General features: G+C 42.9%; 1 protein-coding gene across 1 annotated transcript in view; it reads left to right on the forward strand.

The window, feature by feature from the left end:
* The window catches only part of mei-41 (ATR serine/threonine kinase meiotic 41), a 117,106-nt gene that overhangs the window by 45,868 nt on the left and 47,694 nt on the right, over positions 1–23,544 (forward strand). Inside the window, exons 23-34 of the mRNA XM_084594359.1 lie at positions 814–1,008; positions 3,657–3,821; positions 5,644–5,736; positions 6,277–6,434; positions 9,642–9,761; positions 12,658–12,756; positions 14,510–14,624; positions 15,175–15,243; positions 15,391–15,479; positions 20,689–20,821; positions 21,608–21,744; positions 21,891–22,005. Coding sequence (XP_084450485.1) covers positions 814–1,008; positions 3,657–3,821; positions 5,644–5,736; positions 6,277–6,434; positions 9,642–9,761; positions 12,658–12,756; positions 14,510–14,624; positions 15,175–15,243; positions 15,391–15,479; positions 20,689–20,821; positions 21,608–21,744; positions 21,891–22,005 — 1,488 coding nt within the window. The remainder of the gene's footprint in view (positions 1–813; positions 1,009–3,656; positions 3,822–5,643; positions 5,737–6,276; positions 6,435–9,641; positions 9,762–12,657; positions 12,757–14,509; positions 14,625–15,174; positions 15,244–15,390; positions 15,480–20,688; positions 20,822–21,607; positions 21,745–21,890; positions 22,006–23,544) is intronic.

Below are 23,544 nucleotides of genomic sequence, written 5' to 3' on the forward strand. Positions count from 1 at the left end.
GACTGTATGCTGATGAATAATAGAGGCAAAAATTAAGTGATTAGTGATTAGGTGGGTAGCAAAGAGCATGTATGGGAAAAAAGATCCATAAGGGAAGGCGCAGATGGGAGCCACTAACGTCGTCACATTATACCGTGAAAAGCAGCGCTTTAATGTGTTCCCCAGATTGTTAAAATGTCAATGCATGTTGGTTAACTTTTGTTTGCCACGGTAAGGTAAAGAAAATCTGGGCTACTTTGAGCAGGGCGCTCTGGATGATGGTGCACGAGATGTGTGATGAAAAGCAACGCAAAGAACTGCATCATGGTAGTGTCATTGGGAGCCTTATAGCTCTTTCTGGCATTACAAACTATGCAAACAATGATGTTTGTTATATTATTTATTCCGTACATAGGTGCAAAAGTTGGCCATGTTTACTCGATGTGTTTACTCTAGACCGCAGTGTTCACCCGCTGTGGCTAGACAGAGAAAGCCAGTCAGTTTGTGCACTTTGTAGAAATCAAGCAGCGAGAAGAACGAAAATAAAGCCAGAGCAGTCACTCTATAGTCTTGCATTATTGTGAACAAGGAGGCACACCGTTCTTTATGTTCTATGTGTAACCTGCTTTGGCCGATTCCAAGGTCACACGATTGAATCACGGCTGCGCTGACTGCAAAAAACACTCATGTATTGTGCAGTGTCACTGCCCAGGGGGTCAAAATTGATCCAACGCTGTTCGCTGCGGCGTCCTTCACAACCCATGTGCAGCTTTAGGGTTTTAAAATTCACCTCACCCTACCTGACCCAAGCTAATCTGAAAATGCACTCTGCAGAGTATGCTTCGCTTCCTTCTGCCCCCACTGGTGCTCCAAGCTGAGCCTGCATGTTCTCGTCTCCTGCGGGGATTCGCCAAGGAGCTCAAGACGTGCCGCCGAGATCTGCTGATGACCAACTTCAAGCATATCTTCCCTTATCTTGTCTGCCATGCTTCAGGTGATCAGCTGGCCACTGCCTTATCATTTGTCGAGGTAAGTGATCAAGTGGGGTCCTCATAGATTTTACGTACAGCAATGTGGTGTTATTTGCTTGCTCTTGGCAGGGGACATTCTTTTTGTACGTTCTTCAGTTCAGTCCTCAAAGCTGTTAACCCTTTCATGGGTGAGATTATTTAGCAGATCTCGTGAGCAACTTCTGTCAAACCTCTGTACATAATGAGCACGCATATTACGCATTATTAGCTGTATCGAATTCTTTCCAAATAATTTTAGCAAATCCATGTAATGCTTCTTTTATGAGTGTACTATATTGCACGTGGTTGGCCATGAAACATTATTTCAAAATTCCCCATTGCCAGCTCTCCTTTTAATTCCCCTTTCCCAAGTAGAGATTAGCAGGCCAAGGTCACCTTACCGCCAGTGACCTCTTTACCGTTCCTGTTATTAAATAACTTTTTCTCTCTCTCTCTTGTTCTCGTCTGCCTCTCTCTTGCCTGCTTGCCAGTTCATGTCATGCACCACTGTCTTGAGAAGGTGGTTGCGTCACCTCCGAATGTACAGCATTGTATGAAACGCCCTCTAATTGGGATGATTCATGTCAGCCATCCTCATTCCATAGAAATTCTGCTGTAACAGGATCAAATCATTGCACAATAATTTTGAGCAGAAGTGAAATTTTACAGCATGGTAGTGCTAGATACGAACGTGGAGGGGGAACAATGGAGTTAAAAATAGCTGGGCTGAATTATACTGGTTCGGATATTTGGAGCGACTTTTGCTGAAACATCGTTTAATCTTCATTAATTTGGAAACCTGGATAATTCAGGTGCCTCGTCCAGTCCCAACGAATGTGCACTCTATTCTAGTGTATGAAATGAAATTTTTGTTATTTCAAAGGCATTTGGCCGTGCTGCAGTTAATTCAGGCGGGCTGTGTGCCAGAGAAGGGGGATGAATTATAAGCGAACAGCTTGGAAGTCTAACTCAAATGGTGCTGGGGCTGAACCAAAAAATAAAGGCCCCATACACATTACTACGATTGTCAGTTAAAAAGGCATGAAAAGGTTCTTTTTTGTTCTGTGCTATGCTATGCCATTTTTTTGTTTTTGTTTTATGTGCATCCTTGCACATTGCAGAATGTGCTGTCTGTGTTCATGTTATAGCAAAGCCTGTGTTTTTACATTACTTTGTAGGTTGTAGGCTGGTACATATGGCATACTTTTTCCTTTTCGTTTTTTCTGATTGTCCAGTCATGGAGCAAAAATGGTACACATCACGCTGCCAATGGCGGAGCTCGGCAAAACTGCATTGCAATGCCACCTAGCTACAGCTATCTGGGATAGAGACAGTCGTGGCCATGCTACACTTCATCGACATGCACATATCGCTGTCGCTGTCCCTATGGTTGTTGCTTGATGGTATTCCTATGCAGTTTCCTTTAGAGTTACTATATAAGCTTTGCCAGAGTTCCACTTTCCTTTTATTTTGCCGCCCAGCAGTCATGTAGCACCGTGAAGCCAGCCCAGCAAACACTGTGGCTGTATTGCATCATTCTTCGGGTGTACGGCGTACTGCGTGGTGTGCGAGCTGTAGCGATGGTGACTTATTTCTATTAGGACATCCAAAGTAATCCCTTATCGGCTGCTTTCCAGTCTGCCTGTTCGACTCCTGCAAAGACAACATATGGCTTCGCTACACAGCACTTATGCGCAAACCTGGCAAAACCCATATATATAATAACTGTAGTTTCCTTGAGCCCTGCCGTCATCTGCGTGTTGCACGCCACTTTTGCTCATTACTTTACGTGTGTTGGGAGGCTATCAATTCTCTTAGTGTCCAAGAGCACACATGCTGACTCATCACTGTACCATTTGCAAGAGCTGCAAGAAATAATTATTGCCACACAAATTTCTTGTATGAAGCAACGAGCGATTATAGATTTTTTGAAGGTGGAAATGTTTAGGGGGGACACATTGTTATTATATTTATTTTACTGAAACTTTCCCCCACCCCCCTTTTGATAATTCGACATCCAGTTAAATTTGGCTTTTTTTTTCCTCAATCTCATGCGATTTGAATAATGGTGTTTTAGTGTATTAGACTTGGTGTGAAGGATACTATGTTGTTCACTTACCCACATTACATAGTACCACTTCCAAGAATACTGCAAATTGCTTTTGCACAAATGAACACTATATATATAAGTCACGTAAAGGACACAAAGTGTTTGCACGAAAAATGCAGAAGAGGAATGCTGCTTATAGGCGATGCATTTTGCGTGGGTCAACTCCCACCACACACACACACACACACACGCACGCACGCACGCACGCACGCACACACACACACACACACACACACACACACACACAGGCACAGACACAGACACACACACACACAGGCACAGACACAGACACACACACACAGGCACAGACACAGACACACACACACACACACACACACACACACACACACACACACACACACACACACACACACACACACACACACACACACACACACACACACACACACACACACACACACACACACACACACACACACACACACACTGATAAAATGGGGCAATAACAGAAAGTGAACACAAATTCTTGTGGTGTTTTAGGTCATGTCTAATACTCAAGTGTTAACAATTTTCTGTGATGTTCCTGCGCTTTTCAGGCAGAGACGGGCCTTGGCATCGGCAATGTGCTTCGCTTCGACTTCCAGCGCATCTTGAATGAGCTTCTCTTTCACCTAGGCAGCCATTATGAACAGGTGCACGACGGCCTTTTGGTGCTGGCCAGGGAAGATGGTTTCCGCCCTATCCATTCCTCCAAGGATTTGGTAAGAGTTAGGATCAAGTCTAGTAGACAGATTAGCTGTGAAAACAGGAAGTACAGTGGATTCTCTTTGCTTCAAGCTCCCCGATCTCTATTCCTACTGCGCCGTAGGCTGCTGGACATATATGTCCAATGTTCTGAACATGTCGCCAAGTATTCAAGTCAGCACCTCTGGAAAAGCTGCACAGTATATTAGTGTGTTCTCTGTAATGCCAGAGGGTGTTATGAAAAATGGAACTTAGACTGGATGTAGGCACGGTTGTTTTTTGCGAAGCACGAGGTTCAATCAGCTACATCGTGCTGGCGCCAATGGGGGAGCATGTTTCATCGGAATTTAAAGTTATGATCGCTGTTTTTAACGAGGGCCCGACTGATCAGAGACATGTCTCCGGGCAGCCTGCAGTAATGCTTGGGACAGATGGGGAGTTTGTTTTGTGTGAAATGTGCTCAATTTGTTGTCGTGGGCTTGTATGGCATCCACTCTCATGCGTGCGGTGCAACTGATGCGTTGCACAAAGGCCAGAAAGAACCTGTCGTGAGATATCACAAATTTTTTTAATGACCTACAGTATCGAAAGCGTGGCTGAATATATAATCGCTGAGGCCTATCATGAAAAGAAAGTGGGAGCCAAGGGACAGGTCCCTTATATATTTCTTACATTTTGTAAATAAGTACAAAAGGAACACCAATGTCAGGCTCCTGCTTCTGACTGCAGTTTTGACTGTGTTTTAGAAACATCCTCAGTATATGAAAAAGGAGAATGTGCAGCAGCCCAGAAAACACCGACGAAGCAACTTTACTGATGGCATAGTATCTCTGGTAGACGATGAAAAGAAGGGCTCAGGGGAAAGTCCCGTCATGAGCGACAGTTCATTGCACTCTCCATTGCTTGCTCCAGAGGCTGCCATAGAACCACACATATAACATGGTTTTCTGGTTGATAGCAAGTCAGGGCAGTCAGGCTACATTTGTCTTGATTAACCGGGTCATGAAGTCGCAAGAGGTCTGACGAATCAAGAAGCTAAGCATAATGATGGTTTCCACCTCCAGACCGCTAGTCATGGAGGAGGCCGCCATCGCCTTTACTAATAATGCTACTACCGTAGTAAGCGGCTCAAATTTTGTGATCAGCAACTTTGCTAGAGGTACGGTTTACAATCCCACCGCACAACTACTTGCAGAAATAAGAGACGTCTCTGGAGAGATATCTAACTAACAAGTACCCTTGCTCATTCGGGGAATCCGGGAAATGAGGCTGCCCACAAACAAGCTCGAGAATTAGCCGGCTCAACGGTAATGCAAAATTAGGAACCGAAACCCTTTGGTGAGCCACTCATATCATACTACGAACTCACTGCGCATTACAAAAGCCATAAGAAGAACACTCCTACCACCCCATAAAACACTGACCAGACACCAGCAGGTTGTATGGAGACAGCTAGAGACAGGACCCTCCCCAACCCAAACTACATATAAAAATTCATAAATAAGGATATGAATCCCCATCTGCGGCATTTGTGGTGAGGAAGACTACTTCTATCATATGATCTAGGCATGCAAAGTCCATGAGCCTCCCTCAGAACTGCGGTGGCTCAGAAAAGTTGCGGTGGCTGTTCAATATTCTGCTTTCATGGGCATGTATTTTTATTGTGTGAACCTGAACTTGTGAGTGTTCACCAGCTCTTCCTTCATCCATAGTGGTGGACACAGTGCGTACTGTAATACTGGAAGTATATTGTATGTTGTTGTGCATATGACATTGCTTTGATAGACATTGTATTGTTTTTTCTGCCCGGTATGCTTTAATTCATTGTCAACATTTCAGGCTGAGTTTCTGCAGCCAAGGCTACTTGGTTTCCTGACTTTCTTTGACCTCCAACTTGTGAACAAAAATGTGCCCGACGATAAAAAGAAGGAGGTTTGTACTAAGTTCATATTATTCTCATTTTCTAGTTCCCAATGCGATTGAGCTTTTCAGAACATTTGAGTACTTTCTTCTGACACCCAGTGTGAGCTGTGCCCAGTTTCAAGTTTCAAGTGTATTGACTGAATTTTCACGTTGCAGCTGCATCGCTCGTAAACAGCAAATGAATACACCTTTGCTGGCTTTGTGCTAAGGAAACACTCTTTGTGTGGTGTAGTAGTTGGCTTGCCTCAAAATTTTCAGCTGTCACTACAGAAAAGTAGAAGCAAATCTTCGAGAACAGTGGCATTCCAATCTTTGCCTTCCCCTTACCTACTCATCTTTTGCTCTTGGAAGCTTGCCAGATACATACGTCGGTTTGGTTTTGTGAACGTCAATAGTTCTGCCTCAGGTTTGTTGGTTCGAGAGCACTTTTTTACCCCTAGGTCTCTCAGTTTCGCTTTGTGAAAGAAATAACACTGTCTTTCTTTTTTCATTTTCGGTTGTGGTGAGAAACCTTTGGCGTGCTTCCCATTTCCTATTGCACTGTTGCAGGCACTCAAGAGCCTAGAGTGCATCCTCCGTCTCATGGGACAGCGTCATGTGACTGCGCTTCGTATGAAGCTCATGGCAACACTGAAGCTGGCATTGCGGCTTACTCATGGGGAATTCCCGTCTGTAAACACTTGCCTTTGGAGCACCTTCCTCCACAAGTAAGTATCACTGAGCTCTCTCTCTCTCACGTCGCGCTTTTATCTGGAGGGGTGGTTGTGTGTGGTCCTGCTGTTGAAAAGAAATAGCTACAGGTTCAGGCAATCTTCTGCTTTCTGAAATCTGTACAGTTTATAACATCATAATTAATAACATGAGCTGTCATACTGCCTTTGTCTTATTTTTTGTATTTTTTTTTTCAATGCTGTATTAGGTCACTGAGGATGTAAATTCAATAAAACTAACCTAAACATATCAAATGGAAGGCTTGCTACCTGGCTTCATAAATGGAACATGCTGATGCTATTACATTGACATTTTCTTTGGTTAGGCTCATTTAAAAATTTTCAATCCCACCCTAGCCCGCCCTTTTTCATTTTCTTTGCATGGAATTGATGTGCTAACTTACTGTAATAAGGATATTTATGGTGCAGATGTTAAGGTCATTTTTTTAACCTACACCAGCTACACCAGTGTAGAAAATCGCCTATACCTCCAATGGTTTTTTTGCTACACTAGTGTAGCTTATGTAGATTAAAAAAATGGCCCCATTGTTTCATATTTGCAGTGGAGGGCAGTATGCAGTCTCTCAATAATGAACTGTGCGTGGTATCTGTATGCTCTGGCACTTCCTGAGTTCCTGTCTATACAACGTTGAATTCCCTGCCACGGTGGTGCAGTGGTAAGATGCCCGGCTACTGTACCGGAGTATCCGTGTTCAGTCCTGACCGCTGGCGGCTGCGTTTCGATGGAAGTGAAACGAAGTGGCGTCCGTGTGCTGTGCGATGTCAGTGCACATTAAAGATCCCCAGCTGGTCGAAATTAGTCTGCAGCCCTCCATTATGGCACCCCTTTCTCTCTTTCCTCTTTTCCTCCCATCTCCCTCCCTTCCTTTACTGTGTGGTTCAGGTGCCCACAGAACAATTGTGACAGATACTGCGCCTTTCCTTTCCTGTGAACCAATAATAGAGCTGTGGAAGTGAGGAATCGATTTCAAGAATTAGATCTAGAAGACAGGGAGCCCGAAGAGATGTGGACTGATGTTCGTGATATAATACAAGAAGTTGCTACTAAGGTAGTTCCAAAGCAAAAGAAATGCAAGAAAGCAAACTGGTTATCTGAAGAGGCTTTGCAAATAGCTGAGGAAAGGAGGATGGCAAAAGTTATGGGGGAAAGAGAAAGATACAAGGTTCTCAATGCGGATTTTCAGAAAATAGCAAGGAGAGATAAGAATGTCTTCCTGAACATACAGTGCCAAGCAGTTGAGGACAACAGCCAATTAAGGAACACAAGAGCTCTGTATAAGACAATCAAAGATATCAAAGGAAGCTTCTGTGCTAAGCTAGGCGTGATAAAGGACAAACAAGGCAAGGACCTCACTGAAGCCTCAGAGATAAAGAAGAGGTGGCAGGAATATACAGAAGAACTGTACAAGAAGGACCCGAATGTGCAAACCCAACATAAGACGGTTGTGATTACTGATCTCGAGCCGGGCATCCTGAAGAGTGAAATTGAATGGGCCTTAGCCAGCCTTGCTAAGAACAAAGCTAGCGGAATTGATGGCATTCCAGCTGAGTTGCTTCAAAACCTCAACCATGACGCTGTTAACGTTCTGCATACATTATGTCAGAAGATTTGGACAACCCTGCAGTGGCCACATGATTGGAGGAGGTCAGTTTACATCCCCATTCCAAAGAAAGGCAGTGCCAAAGATTGTTCCAACTACCGCTCGATCGCGCTTATTTCGCATGCTAGCAAGGTGATGTTGAAAATCCTCCAAGGTAGGCTGCAGCAGTATGTGGATCGGGAGCTTCCGGACGTGCAAGCTGGGTTTCGCAAGGGCAGAGGAACTAGAGACCAAATTGCTAACCTTCGCTGGATCATGTAAAAAGCAAGAGAGTTCCAGAAACCCATCTACTTCTGCTTTATTGATTATGCGAAAACGTTTTACTGCGTAGATCACAGCAGATTGTGGCAAGCTCTCCAAGAGATGGGAGTTCCAATTCACCTCATCTGTCTCCTCAGGAACCTGTATGAAGGGCAAGAGGCCAGTCAGAACTGGGCATGGTCTTACTGATTGGTTTCCGATCGAGAAAGGAGTGAGGCAAGGCTGCATACTGTCGCCCTGCCTATTTAACCTATATGCAGAGTGCATCATGGGGAAGGCCGGTCTGGACGAGTCTTCAGCTGGAGTAAAGATTGCTGGAAAACGTATCAACAACCTTAGATATGCGGATGATACCACTTTAATGGCAGAAAGTGAAGTGGAACTCAAGAGACTTCTGATGCGCGTACAAGAAGAGAGTGAGAAGTTTGGGCTTAAACTGAACATTAAAAAGACAAAGATCATGGCGTCTTGCCCTATCAAGTCCTGGAGCATCAATGGACAAGAAGTGGAAGCTGTGACAGATTTTCTGTTCTTGGGCTCCAAGATTACCTCGGAAGGAGACTGCAGCCATGAAATTAGGAGACGCCTGCTTCTGGGAAAGAGAGCAATGGTTAGCCTTGACCTCCTAGTAAAGAGCAGAGACATTAGTCTGCCAACCAAGATCCGTATAACTCGTGCTATGGTCTTTCCAGTTGTGATGTATGAATGCGAGAGTTGGACTGTGAAAAAGGCTGACCGCCGAAGAATTGACGCGTTTGAATTGTGGTGCTGGCGAAGACTCTTGAGAGTTCCTTGGACTGCCAGAAGATCAAATCAGTCGATATTGTCGACCATAAACCCTGACTGCTCATTGGAGAGTCAAATTTTAAAATTAAAGCTCAGCTACTTTGGTCATCTGATGAGAAGAGAGGAGTCGCTAGAGAAAGATTTGATGTTGGGAAAGGTTGAGGGTCGCCGGAGAAGGGGTAGGCAGCGAACGCGATGGTTAGATGGCATCGTCGAGGCATTGCAGATGAAGTTATGTGATGTTAGGAAGATAGTGAGAAACCGGAAAGCGTGGCGTGACATGGTCCATAGGGTCACGAAGAGTCGGACACGACTGAACGACTGAACTGAACTGAATAATAATAATAATATTATTATTATTATTATTATTATTATTATTATTATTATTATTATTATTACTACTACTACTACTACTACCACTACTACTACTACTACTACTACTACTACTACTACTACTACTACTACTACTACTACTACTACTACTACTACTACTACTACTACATTGGGTTACTTTTCTATAATTTCATATTCCCAGCCTAGAGCCAGCGTCAACAGGACCACTGCTTAGTCAGATTGTTGCCACCTTGTTACCACTACTCAAGCTGGACCCTGAAGGTGCAACAAGCATTTTCAACTTTCTCTTTATAGACAACAGGTAAATTTTCCAGTCTTTTTGTCCCTTTTAAGAATTTACTCAATCAGAGGGTGAAGTGATTCTCGAAAAGCCTTGGTTGATGATGTTACTAAACAGTTTTTGGGCTGATAAGACCTATTGTGCACGTCCAGTGGATTGGAAGTAGTGAATGTGTAAAATTTTAAAGGGCAGGGCTAGTACTTAAAAATTTTGATTGAAGAATTTTTTTTTTTTACTTTTCGGAAATTGTTTGAAATCTACTATTTGTTTATTGAGGCTCTCCTCATCAGAGACACTTTGTTAGAGCAATATTTTGGAAGTTGAGATTGCAATGAGTGTGTTTTCAGTGAGGCCATTTGAAGTGCAGTGGGGAAGGAGCTGATTTATTACGAAGAGCAAGCTAGCAAAAGCTCCGAAGTGTGTGCTGGAAAGAGGGAGATCTTCTTTGTGGTTGTGCTATCTGCTAGCTTGGCGCAGTTGCCAAGAGCAATGCACATGATGTGCAGAAATTGTGTATTCAGCCCCCACTGATGGCCCCGTGGTCTTTTATTTTACTGCTGCTTTACCTAAAACCTGAGTGAAATAACAGGATTTTGCATCCGCAGCACAAAATGAAAAAGAAATGGCAGTTTTTTTAACCATGGTTAAATCGACTCAGACGACCTACAGCTCAGTTTTGCATGGTTTCCCATTTGTTTTTGAATTCTGCTTGCTGAAACCATTTCAACAATAGATCACTTAATGCTGTAGCATAAAGGTCAATATTTAGTTATAGTAAACTAATTAGCAGTAATTAATACTTATGTTTAGTCCAGTGCAGTTAGTATACTCGACTTAAGGTATCCAATGATATATGTCAGTGCTGCAGCGTAACATTGTTTTAATCACAAATGACTAATTGATGGTAATTAATACCTACGATCAGTCCAGTGCAGTATATATGCGATGTAAGCTATCCAAGGATATATGACGATCTTGTAGCATGAAGTTCAATTTTTATTCACGAGATCTAATTAACCATAATTAGCTACAATGCATAAATTATAAAGTTCGGTTATGCTCGACATAAGCTATCCAATAATATAACACTTGTGTTGCTATTATATTTGGCATAAGATACACAACGGTATAACACATGTTGCTGTGACTTGACGCTATTTGACATTGAGGCTGAGGTGAAGGTCATGGAGATGCCATTCACCTTCGCTCGACTTTTGCAATGAGTAGAGCTGTCTCTGATACATTACATTCATACTTCGCTTTTAGCACTCGTATATAGTGGAACCTCAATGATATGTTCCCGGTTCATACGATTTCCCGTTTCATACATTCAAAATTGCAGGCAGTAAAACATCTCCCATAGCGTTGCACAAATTTTCTCTCAATTAATGCGTTCCTGGATAACACGATCTCCTGGTTACTATGTTCGAAATTTCAACAAACTGTGGTCATATACAATAATATGTTTTGCGATCATCCGGACATAAGCTAACGAGCGCTCGCGATGTGAAAAACTGATCAGCGGCGGTTACTGCTATAGTTGCTTTCCTGCAGTGCCTAGGTGCAATGGGGCGAAGCGTCAAAGAAAGCCAACCAGCCAACATATGAGGCGGCCGTTCCCGCCGAAGCATGACTTCATGAGGACAAACGCGGCAGCTTGTTTTGCAGTGCCTTAGGTGCATAGGGATGAACTATTTGATAACTACAACTGCGGTGAAAGCTCGGTAATTCGAAATGGCAGCACCGCAGGGTAGGGATTGGCGGCCGCGGCGGCGGCTGCCTGCTCTTCTCTTCCTCGCAACCTCCGAAGTGTACAACTGAATACTCGTTAATTCAACCCTCGTTAAGTTGGAAATACCGATAAGTATTTCTGTCGGCGCGGTCCCAGCCAATGTCCATGAAAGGCTATGATGCCGGATGGGCGGGTTTCCAAATAAAAAAACCAAATACGTGAAAAAAAAAAAAAACTTGATTCTTTTTTCTTTTTTTTTTTTTTTTTTGCGACAGTCGTCTATACTTCGCAGTAAGTCGTGATCATGACGCCAGCTTTAAGCACCGTTCGCTTCAGAAGGCGTCTGCACTATCAGAGGTTCCAATGACTGTGTGGCAGTGGACAGTGCCCGCCCCAAACGCAACGATATGAGGCGTGCTAACAAAATCATTTTTTTTTTTTTTTCGAATTTTCGAATTTTCCATGACAAAAGCGGGGGGGGGGGGTCATTATTTGAGGGGGTCGTTATGCGAGTAACTACGGTAAATTTACCGGAATGCAAATGGTTCTTGTCAGTTTCTTTGAAGTCGTTCGATAATTGGAACATTTTTTTCTCGGTCCCGTGAAGTTCAAATTAACTGGCTTTTACTCTATTCGCTTGTATACGAGCGGGCCGGGTCTGAAAGAAGTAGCATGAACAAAAGTGTGGCGACTGAAGCCATCGCGATGGCTTTTCCATATGTACTTGGTGTAAGGGGGCGAAGCATCCTGAAATAATTAAGGAAGTGATCCCGGTTCATCACTTCTCCTGCGAACCAGATCTGTTGCTAAATATTTTCCCTTAGGACAACGCAGATATGGACTGAAATTTGCGAGAGCGAAAAAAAACGAGCTGTGCATACTTCATGTCTATAATGCTAATTTACACATTTTATGCAGTGAAAGTCTCAATTCTTTGTACCTCATTCAGCAGTTAATTTTTCTTTTTTTACTATTAGGCAGTTCGGATTATATGCTTTCCCGGATAATACATTTTCTCCGGCAGTTATACTTAGATGGCATAATTGTGTAAAAATTTTCTAATCTTGTTTCTTTGGTTTTCTCATTTGCAGTTTTATGAAGCACTGCATGTTTGTTAGTTTTGAGCTGATTGCAGTGACCCATATGCTTGTTGTGTATGTGTTCATATCTACCCTCTTTTTTCAGAGAGCATCATATCAGCTTTTTTCATGATCTTCACTTCATTTCCGAGCTTCCAGAATTGGAGCACGTCCAACACACCGTGGCAACTCCAGAAAACAAAGGGTGATCATTACCTCTGCATGTATTTTACTGCTTGGATTTGCCTCCTGTAGTTCTTTGTGCCGCATGTACCTACATGAACTAGTTTATTTTCATAGATCAGTTTAGTCCCTTCAGCTCTGCATTATTTGAACACAAAGTGCAAGACCGTTGCGTAGTTGCTCTGCGCACATATGTAGTAACAGTAATCAACATCAGCCAAACTATCCCCACAGAAAGGGGAAAGCCTGTTCCATTCATCTCTACCTAGTCAGGTCCTACGCCAGCTATGGCTACCATGTTTTCATGAAGTTCCTTGTGTTCACTGCCTGCCTGGCTCTCTGTCGCTCCTTTCCCTATTCTTCTTTTCTTTAGAAGGCACTCTCATGTCCTATGGGACCATTGGTTACCAACGTCCTTTTCCTGTTCCTGTTCATGATTTAAGCTAGAATGCCTTAACTCATGCTTGTTCCTAAGCCGTCTTTTCTCTGTGTCTCTATCATTTTCATTTCCATAGCTTGCTAGATATACCATATATACTCGCATAATGAACCCACTTTTTTTCAAGAAAAATTGACATCAATCTGGAGCGAAAGCTCGCTATGCGGGGAAAAAAGTTGACAGATTTTTTGGGAGAGTCGAAATTTCGCATACGCCTGTTCATTGTCTTCCGCCCATCCCTACATCCATCAATCATTAATGAAACTGCGTGCGGTCAGCTGCAATCACGATGCCGGTTTTCAGCATTGTACGCTTTAAAACGTGCCATCACATGTATCAGTGATTTTGTGGCAGTGGACTGTGCCAATCCCAATCCCAGCATGACAAAGTGAACATAATGAACACCACGCTTGCACAGCCAGGCGCACAGTCAGGCGCACAGCAGCTCGGGCAGCGCTCTGAGGAACCCACTGCCAGCATTCCTATCAAGTGCATGCAGTGTCTTGACACTCTGGTAAGTTCATTGTGCAAGGCTTCCTCATTCTTTCCCAACCGCAAGAACTAATCAGAAGATAGACACAAGATGGTGTAATCAGTGCACATCATCTTGGCACACTGCCAAGGAATCCGCTGTAGACTGCGATGAAGAGGGAAAAAAACTGTGGGATCTCTTAGTGACAAAATTGGAGGGTAAGTTCATTATGTGAGTAGATTCATTACATGAGTAAATGTGTTTGGTGCACAATAGCTTTAGTTGCTTATGTGCCTTAAAAACCATCACAACACAACGCACATTACGGGAGTGAATAACAGTAGCTCTGCGCATATAGGGGTTGTTAACCAGCGTCACAACAGCCACCATTTTGTTGTCTGTGGAGCACTGCGAAAGAGCATTGGCATGTCTAAGGAGATTGCCAGCTCCTGTTCTAGCCTTCACAACTGGTGCTACTTGCTGGACAAACAAAATGCTGCCCATGACATTGAAGTCGTTTGAGTTAACTTGGCTGTGTCATTGTAGTAGTACTGTATATGGACCAATGTTTACACTCGCGCATTTTTCCCCCCTCGTTTGCATCTTCATTTTGGTCATCGTTATCATCATCAGCATTACCGTACCTACTGCAGGATGGAAGGCTTTTTCTCACATCCCTGTAATTAATCTTTCCCTGTCTCAGCCATAGACACATTGTCCACATTCCCTTTGCACTATCCCCACCTTGTGACAATTAATCTTTCCCTGTCTCAGCCGTAGACACATTTCCCTTTGCATTATCCCCACCTTGTGACCATTGCCTCTGGGTGTGAAAGATTATGCGACTCCTTGCATTGTATGCAGAGAGAACAGTCTGAGTACTATCTTGGCTCGCTGTGTGAATGGAATTGCACATGAGAACCTGGATGTTCGGGTGTTGGCCTTGGGAAAACTGAAGAAGGTGCTTTCAGCTAATCAGGTACTTCAGCTTCATATATTTAAGCTTTTGGCTCAACCGATGACCACTTTTATGAGAGGAGTTCAACAGGTTTTGATTTTTGGGCTGTAATTTCTTTATCTATTCAAGGGAAAGTTTTTAGTGCTCATTGCCATCACACCAAAGAATGAAAGCAGTTGTCATCAATAGCAATGGTGTACGACGTGAAGGACCTCTTCATTGAATGCAAAGCGAATGTCTTCTAGGTGTTCAATCATTTTTGGAAACTGCTAGGAGTCCTCTGTTGCACGATTCATATTGTAAGTTACATGACTTGGAACAGCTGTCCCTATTCTTCAACAGTGTCATACAGTGACTTGCAGACTCGGGGGAGGGGGACCGCATCACCACTGGTTGGGACTATATAAAATTAAAAATGATGTTGTTTTGGGAAAGGATTTTATTTGAATGTGACATCTTTCCCTTCCATCAGTTGATAAAAAGCAAGCGACCTGGTGGCAAAATTTGTTGAACAAACTCATTTGTGCGTGTGCTTGCGTGCATGCATTTCTGACACCTTGTCTTTCAACAGAATGAGCTGGCAGAGCACTTGCTCACTCGAGAGTCACTGGATCCGCTGGTTTCGAGGCTGATTGTTCAGGTGAATGGCAGAAATATTTTTGTGTCCTTCCCGCTGTTATTTCGCAATGTAAAAAACAAAACTGTTTTGATGGTGCACCTTCGCTTAAAAGACATTAAAAAAAAAAAACCACTCGTGACAATTTTTTTTGCTGTCCATCAAACGCAGCTTCTGAATGGGTGCCGGGAAGCTGATTCCAAAGTTCACATTCTCCTGGCTGAATGCTTTGGAGAACTTGGAGCCATCGACCCTGGCCGGTGAGTGTTGGTGCCTTGGAATGTGCTCTGGAAACGCATGCACAAATTGGCAACAACAACCAAAAAAAAGTCCCTTTGAACCCCTTCAGGCACACATTGTGTGTCTGCTGTTGAGAGAAATATGGAAATTTGTGAGTGTATACATTTCAAACTTCCTGTTTCACAGAAATAACACAAACAGCTCAAAAACTTGAAGAATTCACACACACTACACACCTCTATGCTCACAACATTTTAGCCAAATCCATAAAGAAACCTACATTATGCCCAATTAGTTACTTTCCTTATAACCCAAAGTTGTAACCAGTCAGCTTCAATGTCCTTTAGTAAAACAGCGCAGTGCATGTGCAGAAACGAAAAAATTTGCTGGTGCAGGCAGCACTCATTGCTTTGTAGTGCCCATCTTTATTGCTTGCTTTTGAAAACCGATACTTTTTCCTAGGCATAGTTCGTACCAGGGTTAGCCAGTATCAATGATTTCATGAAAATAGCTCTAGATGCTTTGAAAAAAGTATGAAATGTTGCATGCGCAATTTTGGATGCCATGCATCAAAGGATTCTTTACCTTTTATCAGGGCATAGCAGGCTTTTGGCATGTCCTTCTCCTGAATGTACCAGTGAGCAAGTGCGGGGATGTGTTTGTCGTGATTTAGTTCAATCCCTATCATTGTTTGACAGTTGACATTGTAGCCTAGCTTATGGTGAAATGAGTAAAAATAAGCTTCAATGGGGTAGGAAACTGTCGGATTAGCGCTCTCCACCATACGTATTGCATGTTTGACTATTCTTCACATATTAAGTGTATGTACAAAGCATTGACATATATCATGTTTGGCACACATCAAACATTGATGTATGCACTGGAGTCACACGGTAGTTTGGGCGAGTTGGTTTTGCATCTTCGCTTAAAAGAGCGTGGGACACAGGGCAAAGACAAAGCAAAGACACACATGGCACTGAACTGCAACTGTGTTTATTGGAAAGAGTATGCTTGCTTTTCAAAGCAAAGCATCAAGTGTGCACCCGCCCCACCGCAGTTGTGCAGTGGTTAGGGCGCTCGTCTACTGTGCCCAAGGATGCAGGATCAAACCCTGGCCGTGGCAGAGTCTTTTCGGTGGAGGTGAAAAGGAAGGCGCTCGTGTACTGTGTGATGTCAGTGTATGTTAAAAAACACCAGGTGGTCAAAATTTCTGGAACCCTCCACTATGGGGTCCCTCATAGCCCAAGTTACTTGGGATGTTAAACCTCATAAACCAAACCAAGCCAAGCGTGTGCTTTGTCAAAAATGCACGTGTCACATAATAAAATTGCTTTGTATACACACATGTGATTATCGGCATTCACCCCTGCTTGACAAACCCATTTTCTTGCAATATTTGGACCTACTGCTGGTCTTTGAAGCAAACCACCTGTGTGGGCAAAACTTCCTTCAGAGCAAGAACTTGTAAAAAACTAGTAAAACTTGTAAAAAAAAAACCTTGATAGCAACTGGATACATGAGTGTGGCAGTAAAAAAATCTTGTTTTCACACAATGAGCAATAGCCTTACAGCCCAGGTACACCACTGAAGGCAGGCCAGTTTCTCATACTCGGTTCTTGTCTCGTGAGCAGCAAAACCTTCAAAAATTTGAAGCCGTCTGAACACAACCCTGAGCAGCGCACCAGTACGGATGAAAGATGTAAATAGTATATAGCTGTTACACCATACGTTCATTCCCTCTCGCACAGATTTAAGAAAGTGGAGGCCAAATATGGCGTCAGTGTTCTGTCCTCAGCTCCGAATCATCTTCTTCACCACCACCGCTACCATCATCATCATCAGCCAGACTATAGCTACTGCAGGGCGAGGGCCTCTCCCACATTTCTCCAATTAGCCTGTCCTGTGCTAGCTGCATCCACTTGACCCCTGCGAACTTCTTAATCTCATCCGCCCACCTAACTTTCTGTCGCCCCCTGCTATGCTTTCCTTCCCTTGAAATCCAATTTGCTACCATAAGCGACCATTGGTTGTCCTCTTTTCATGTTACATGCCCTGCCCGTGTCCATTTCTTCTTCTTGATTTCCACTAGAATGTCAGTAACTCCACTGTCTGATCCACTCTGCACGCTTCTTATCTCCTAATGTTACACCTACCATTTTGCGTTTCATAGCTCTCTGCATTGTCCTCAACTTAAGTAAGTAGAACCCTTTTTGTTAGCCTCCACGTTTCAGCCCTACAGATGAGTACAGGTAAGATGTAATTGTTATATACTTTCCTCTTAAGTGATACCGGTAAGCTGTTAGTCATAATCTGAGAGTATTTGCCAAATGCATTCCATCCCAATCTTATTCTCCTAGTTATTTCTCTTTCATAATCCGAATCTGCGGTTACTACCTGTCTTAAGTAGGCATATTTATCTACGGCTTCGAGGGCTTCTTTATTGCAAACTGCTTTTCCTTCCCTAGGCTGTTGAACATTATCTTAGTCTTCTGCATATTGATTATTAAGCCTACCTTTCCGCTTTTCTTGTCGTGGTTATCAATCTTTATTTGCAGTTCATGTCCTGAGTTACTTAGCTAGACAATGTCATCAACGAATCGCAGATTACTCAGGTATTTTCCATTCACATTTATTCCTAACTGCTCCCATTCCAAGTCTCTGAATACTTCCTGTAAGCAAGCTGTGAACAGTACTGGAGAGATTGTGTCTCCTTGCCTAACACCTGTCTTTATGGGAATTTCGTTACTTTCTTTATGGCAGAACAATGGTTACTGTGTAGCCACTATATATACCCTCCAATACTTTCACTTACGGCTCGTCTACACCCTGATTTTGCAACGCCTGCACAACTGCCGATGTTTCTACTGAGTCAAATGCTTTTTCACAATTAATGAATGCTACGTATAAGGGCTAGTTATATTCTGAGCATTTTTTTATCACCTGGTTGATGGTATGGATATGATCGATAGTAGAGTATCCTTTCCTAAAACCTGCTCGATCTTTAGCTTGATTGAACTTTAAGGTTGTCTCGATTCTGTTAGCAAATACCTTTGTAAATGTCCTGTACGTAACGGATAGTAAGCTGATTGACCTGTAATTTTTCAAGGCCTTAGCATTCCCTTTCTTATGAATCAAGAAAATTTTAGTGTTCTTCCATGATTCTGGTACCGTCTGACACCAGGCATTGCGTATACAGGGTGGCCAGTTTTCCTAGCACGATATCTCCCCCGTCCTTCAACAAATCTGCCGTTACCTGATCTTCCCCCGCTGCTTTCCCCTTTTTTATGGTTTTTAAAGCTTTCTTTATTTCGTCACTAGCGGAACGCCTGACTGCTCTTTACTGCTGCCAATCTCATTATTGTCCTGACTACTTTGGCTACTGTAGAGATCAGTATAGAACTCCTCGGCTACTTTGACTATCTTGTCAGTATACTAGCTGACATTGCCTGCCTTGCCCCTTTAGCGCATACATCTGTTTTTTGCCTATGCCTGATTTTCTCTTCACCGCTTTAAGGCTGCCGCCATTTTTTAGAGCATGCTCGATTTTTTTCCATGTTATACTTCCTTATGTCTCACACATTGAATCTATTGATTACCTTTGATAGGTCTGCCAATTCTATCCTCTCTCTCGGGTTGGTGGCTTTCAAGCTTTGGCGTTTCTCAATCAAATCTTTTGTCTGCTTAGATAATTTGCTGGTATCTTTTCTAACTATCCTACCGCCTACTTCTACCGTGCACTCAGTAATCTCTGAAGGTATCGTTCATCGCTTCTGAGCTAACGTCGTCATTCTTGGTTAACGCTGAATATCTATTCCATAGCGAGATTCTGAATTCTTCTGCCTTCTTCCTCATGACTAATTTGTTGATGAACTTTTTCCTTACTAATCTGTTTCGTTTCCTCTTCAACTTTAGACTAATTCGAGACCTTGCCATCTTGTAGTTACTGCGTCACACCTTTCCGATTACCTCTACACCCTGTATAATGCCAGTGTTAGAACATAGTATGAAGTCAATTTCATATTTAGTCTCCCCGTTAGGGCTCTTCCATGTCCGCTTCCGGTTCTTTTGTTTGCTGAAGAAGATATTCATAATTCTTAAGTTATTGCATTCTGCAAACTCATCTGGTAACTCCCCCTGCTATTTCTAGAACCAATGCCATAGTCACCCACTGCTTGGTCACCAGCCTTTTTTTTTTTGTTTTCCTTGGCATTGAAGTCACCCATTAGTACAGTATACTTAGTCTTTCCCTTCCCAATTACCTATCCTACATCTTCATAGAAGCTTCCGACTGCCTGGTCATCATGTGTAGTCTTCAGTTTATAGCGCTTATTAAGCCTAATTACGGTGCCTGCAACCCTCTCATTAATGCTATAAAATTAATCTATATTACCAGCTATATCCTTATTGACAAGGAACCCTACTCCTAGTTCTCGTCTCTGCTGTAAACCTCGACAACAGAATACTTGCCCACCCTTCAGTACAGTGTATGCCTCCTTTGGCCTCCTAATCTCACTAAACCCTATGATATCCCATTTCATGCCTGCTAGCTCCTCGAAGAGCACTGCTAAGCTAGCGTCACTAGCTAGTGTTCTAGTGTTCAGCTCCTTATAATATAGCGGGCAAAATAGGAGCAGCTGTCCAAAATAAAAATGGAATGTGCAAGAAGACAGGCTTCAGAATTAACCACGATAAGCTTGTTCCCTGTAAGATTTCTGTTTTCTGTCAGATTCATCTCTCCTGTGGCCTTACGTACATTAAATAGAGATGCTGGTGCATCAATGTAAGGCTTTTTAAGCACCAAAATTCTTTAGGAAAGTGATCAAAAAACCTTTTGAAGCATTGTCTCAAGTGTTGGCATGCACCTTTTCTGTACACACTGAAGTCTCGTTTATTCGTAATTACAATAGCACAAGAGAAGGGGCAGATGTGTTTCATTCATATCTTGAGAAAATAAATAGCTCTCAGCCAGCCTTCAGTAGCCTTGTCTTCTAAGAAAATTGGCTTGTGAAACAGGGGTGACGCTGATGATCGCACGTGCTTATACAAGGCAGCTTAATACTTGACAAGTGGATTTCTGACGAATCGCATACATACACATAATTGATGCTTTGCTTTTTTAAGTGATGGTGTATGCGATTTGGATTGAAGGAGCAGGCAGCGTTGACTTTGCTAAATGTGTTACAAGAAGTCAACAGGCTCAGTTAATGGTGAAGTTGGCATGGTTTTTAGGTTGGAACTGAAGCTTTTGACCACTGAAAAAGCAGTCGCTGTCCACACGGGTGTTGATGACAAAAGCTTTGCAGTTGATTTGCTGCAAAGACTTTGCCACTCCTATCTCGCAGCTGAAGACAGCAGAGTCCAGGTGCGTATGGCGATGAGCTGATGCTTGACTTTGTTGCCAGATTGAAAACATGGGACGGAACATTTCTGTACAAAGTGAAAAATAAAGAAACAAACAAACTAGGCTGGATATGTATTATTTCACTCATTCAACTAATTTTTAAAGCTTTGTTTTGTCGCTGCAATAGTCATGTGTACCACATTAAGGTTTGTAGTCATTCCCATTTATCAGAGTTTTTGAGGCACCAGACATCATGTTTTTGAATGGGTTAAACAGTGTTATCTTGTATAATGTCACTGTAAAAACTTGGATGTTGTTCTGTTGTTTAACCAAATTTTTGTAAAAGATGACTGCATGTTTATTGTGCTTACCTTAAATGTAGCTTGACTGCACTGCTTCGATTAATAGGTCCTTCAATTATCTCTTAAAGGGTTTTTACAGGTTTACATATCTTGTTCACTTTTGAAGTACTTTGGAATGGGTGATTTGTAGCAGTATTTGTTCCTTTCTCTTCTCACAGTTTTTTGTTTTCATGAATAATTACGAGTCGTGTTTTATGGGTCTATGTAAAAGCATTTTCTGGCTTTTAAAATGGCCGTTTCTGAGTTACAGTTGAACATTGAAACCACCTTTCTAAGAAAGAAATTCCATCCTTCTGCATGAGGCTGTTATGTCCTAAATGTGTTCGAGCAAACTGTGGCAAGTACTATAACTTGAATTCTACGGTGAGAAGAAAATAGTGGAAGGAACGGAACTAACTGAAAACAGCTTGCATATATGTATAAGTCAACAAATGTGGCCTTTCAGGACTGTTCATCCTATGCTATTCAAGAGGTTTTGAAGATCTACAAGTGCAATGAGACGAGGTCTACGCAGGGAAGAAACCTGTGGAAGAGCTTCTCTCCTGAAGTACAGGAGATCTTCACCCCGATGCTCAGCTCTAGGTTTGAATCTTTCCTTTATTATTTTTCCAGCTGCCTTGTACAAAGCAACAGCTGTCTTTTTGAAAGCTCTAAATGGCACTGTTATAAAGTTATTGCAAAAAACTGAACATCTGATGACTTAGCAAACACTCGTACTTTCCTTTCAGGTACATTATGTCAAACAGTGGCTCAGTGGAATACCCGCACCCACTATTTGGCACCAGTTACGCGCAAAACTTTCGTGACTGGCTAGCAAACTGGACACTTGATCTTCTAGACAAGGTTGAGTAGCCTTCTTCCTGTTCCCTGAGCACGATTTTTTAATGGTACATTGGGGTGTAAGTAGTTCTTGTTGCTGTTGTGGTATGTCCTTGTGACCAGTGCTCATTTTGGGTTTACCCCCCTGGTGCTGCGGCTTATTGTGCGCTGTCTTGCGGTTTTGCTTGCATGCTATTCCTGTAATGTGTCAGCATACTTCAACCATGAATTGTCATGAAAAGAAGCATTGACCAAAAATGGAGCTTGCCTAACTGCAACCAACAGTATTGAAGGTGTATGCATACTTGGAGTTCCACTGCATATCTGATACCCAACTGTGCAGTAGCTTCCCCTGCCCACGAGTATACCTTTGTTGGCCTCTTAGAGACCATGAGGTAGTGGTGGCCATCTGTCAGAAGAGAAGTCGACAATGTGCTGCTTAGAGGGAACAGATTTGTACCGCTGTCATATGTACACATGTTCTGTTATTCAATTCAGCCTTGCAGGTGACAGTTGTGTATGTTTTTATGGTGTATGCTTTTATGGGCCCAGAAGGAATTCTTGAGCTGCACCCAAGTCTATCTTCCTCTCGCAGCTAGTCTGAGATGTGCTGTCATTCCTGCCTTTTGTATATTGCCCTCAAACCAATGTATCTACTCTGCTAATAAGTTAACGGTATCAATAAATACACAAATTTTAGAAAATTTGCACCCCATGTATAAACAGGTTCATATAATGACTCACTCAAAAGAAGCCCTGAAGCATTTAAAGAAAGTCTGCGGTACCCTTAGGGTCGCGCAGGCTATAAATGCTGCTTGTCACCGTTACCTAGTGACTATACTCATTCACTGGGTTCAAGTCAACACAGATCTGACTAACATCGCAGCAGATATGCTTCCTCATGCAACAGATGCGCCACATCCTCTTCACGATTCCTTGCCACCAGATCCATTTCTGACCCATTTGACATCTTCAGCATCCCTCGGGCAGTGTATATGTGTTCTCATTCCCCCGTTGGGGGAAAGGGGGTACCCCTTTCCCCCAATCTATCAAGGGTGGAGGAGGTCTCTTTGAGACGGCTGGGAGTCAGAGTGGCCCATACACCCGCAGTTCGACACCAGTTGAACAAGGTTAACGACTGGGCGAATCGGTAATCATTCATTTTAAACCAGCTAAAAGACGAGACACGGTGAATAGAAGCGAATAAGACGAAGCTGGACACCAGTGGCAAAGTGGTGGAATACCAGTTCCGGACAAATGCCCACACTGCAAAGCACCTGCTTGCAACACCATTGTCCAGCATTTAATATGGACATGCCCAGGAGCTTTGCTTATGCTCAACACCATTCTCCAAAAGGCCGGACTTTCACCTACTAATGACTCATTTCCGGTAACGGATAACGAAGAACTTTTTTTATGCACGCAGTTTTGGGACTTCTTACACATGGCTGGACTGCACACATTTTTTAACTCCGCCACCACCACCACCTTTTATGCGCGTGGAAAACTCAGTGCCATAAGTAAATAAATAAATAAACATTACAAAGAGACGTTTAACTTCTT

Source organism: Amblyomma maculatum, chromosome 2 (genome assembly GCF_055883805.1).
Source record: "Amblyomma maculatum isolate TAMU_Amacu chromosome 2, ASM5588380v1, whole genome shotgun sequence".
Lineage (NCBI taxonomy): Eukaryota > Metazoa > Arthropoda > Arachnida > Ixodida > Ixodidae > Amblyomma > Amblyomma maculatum.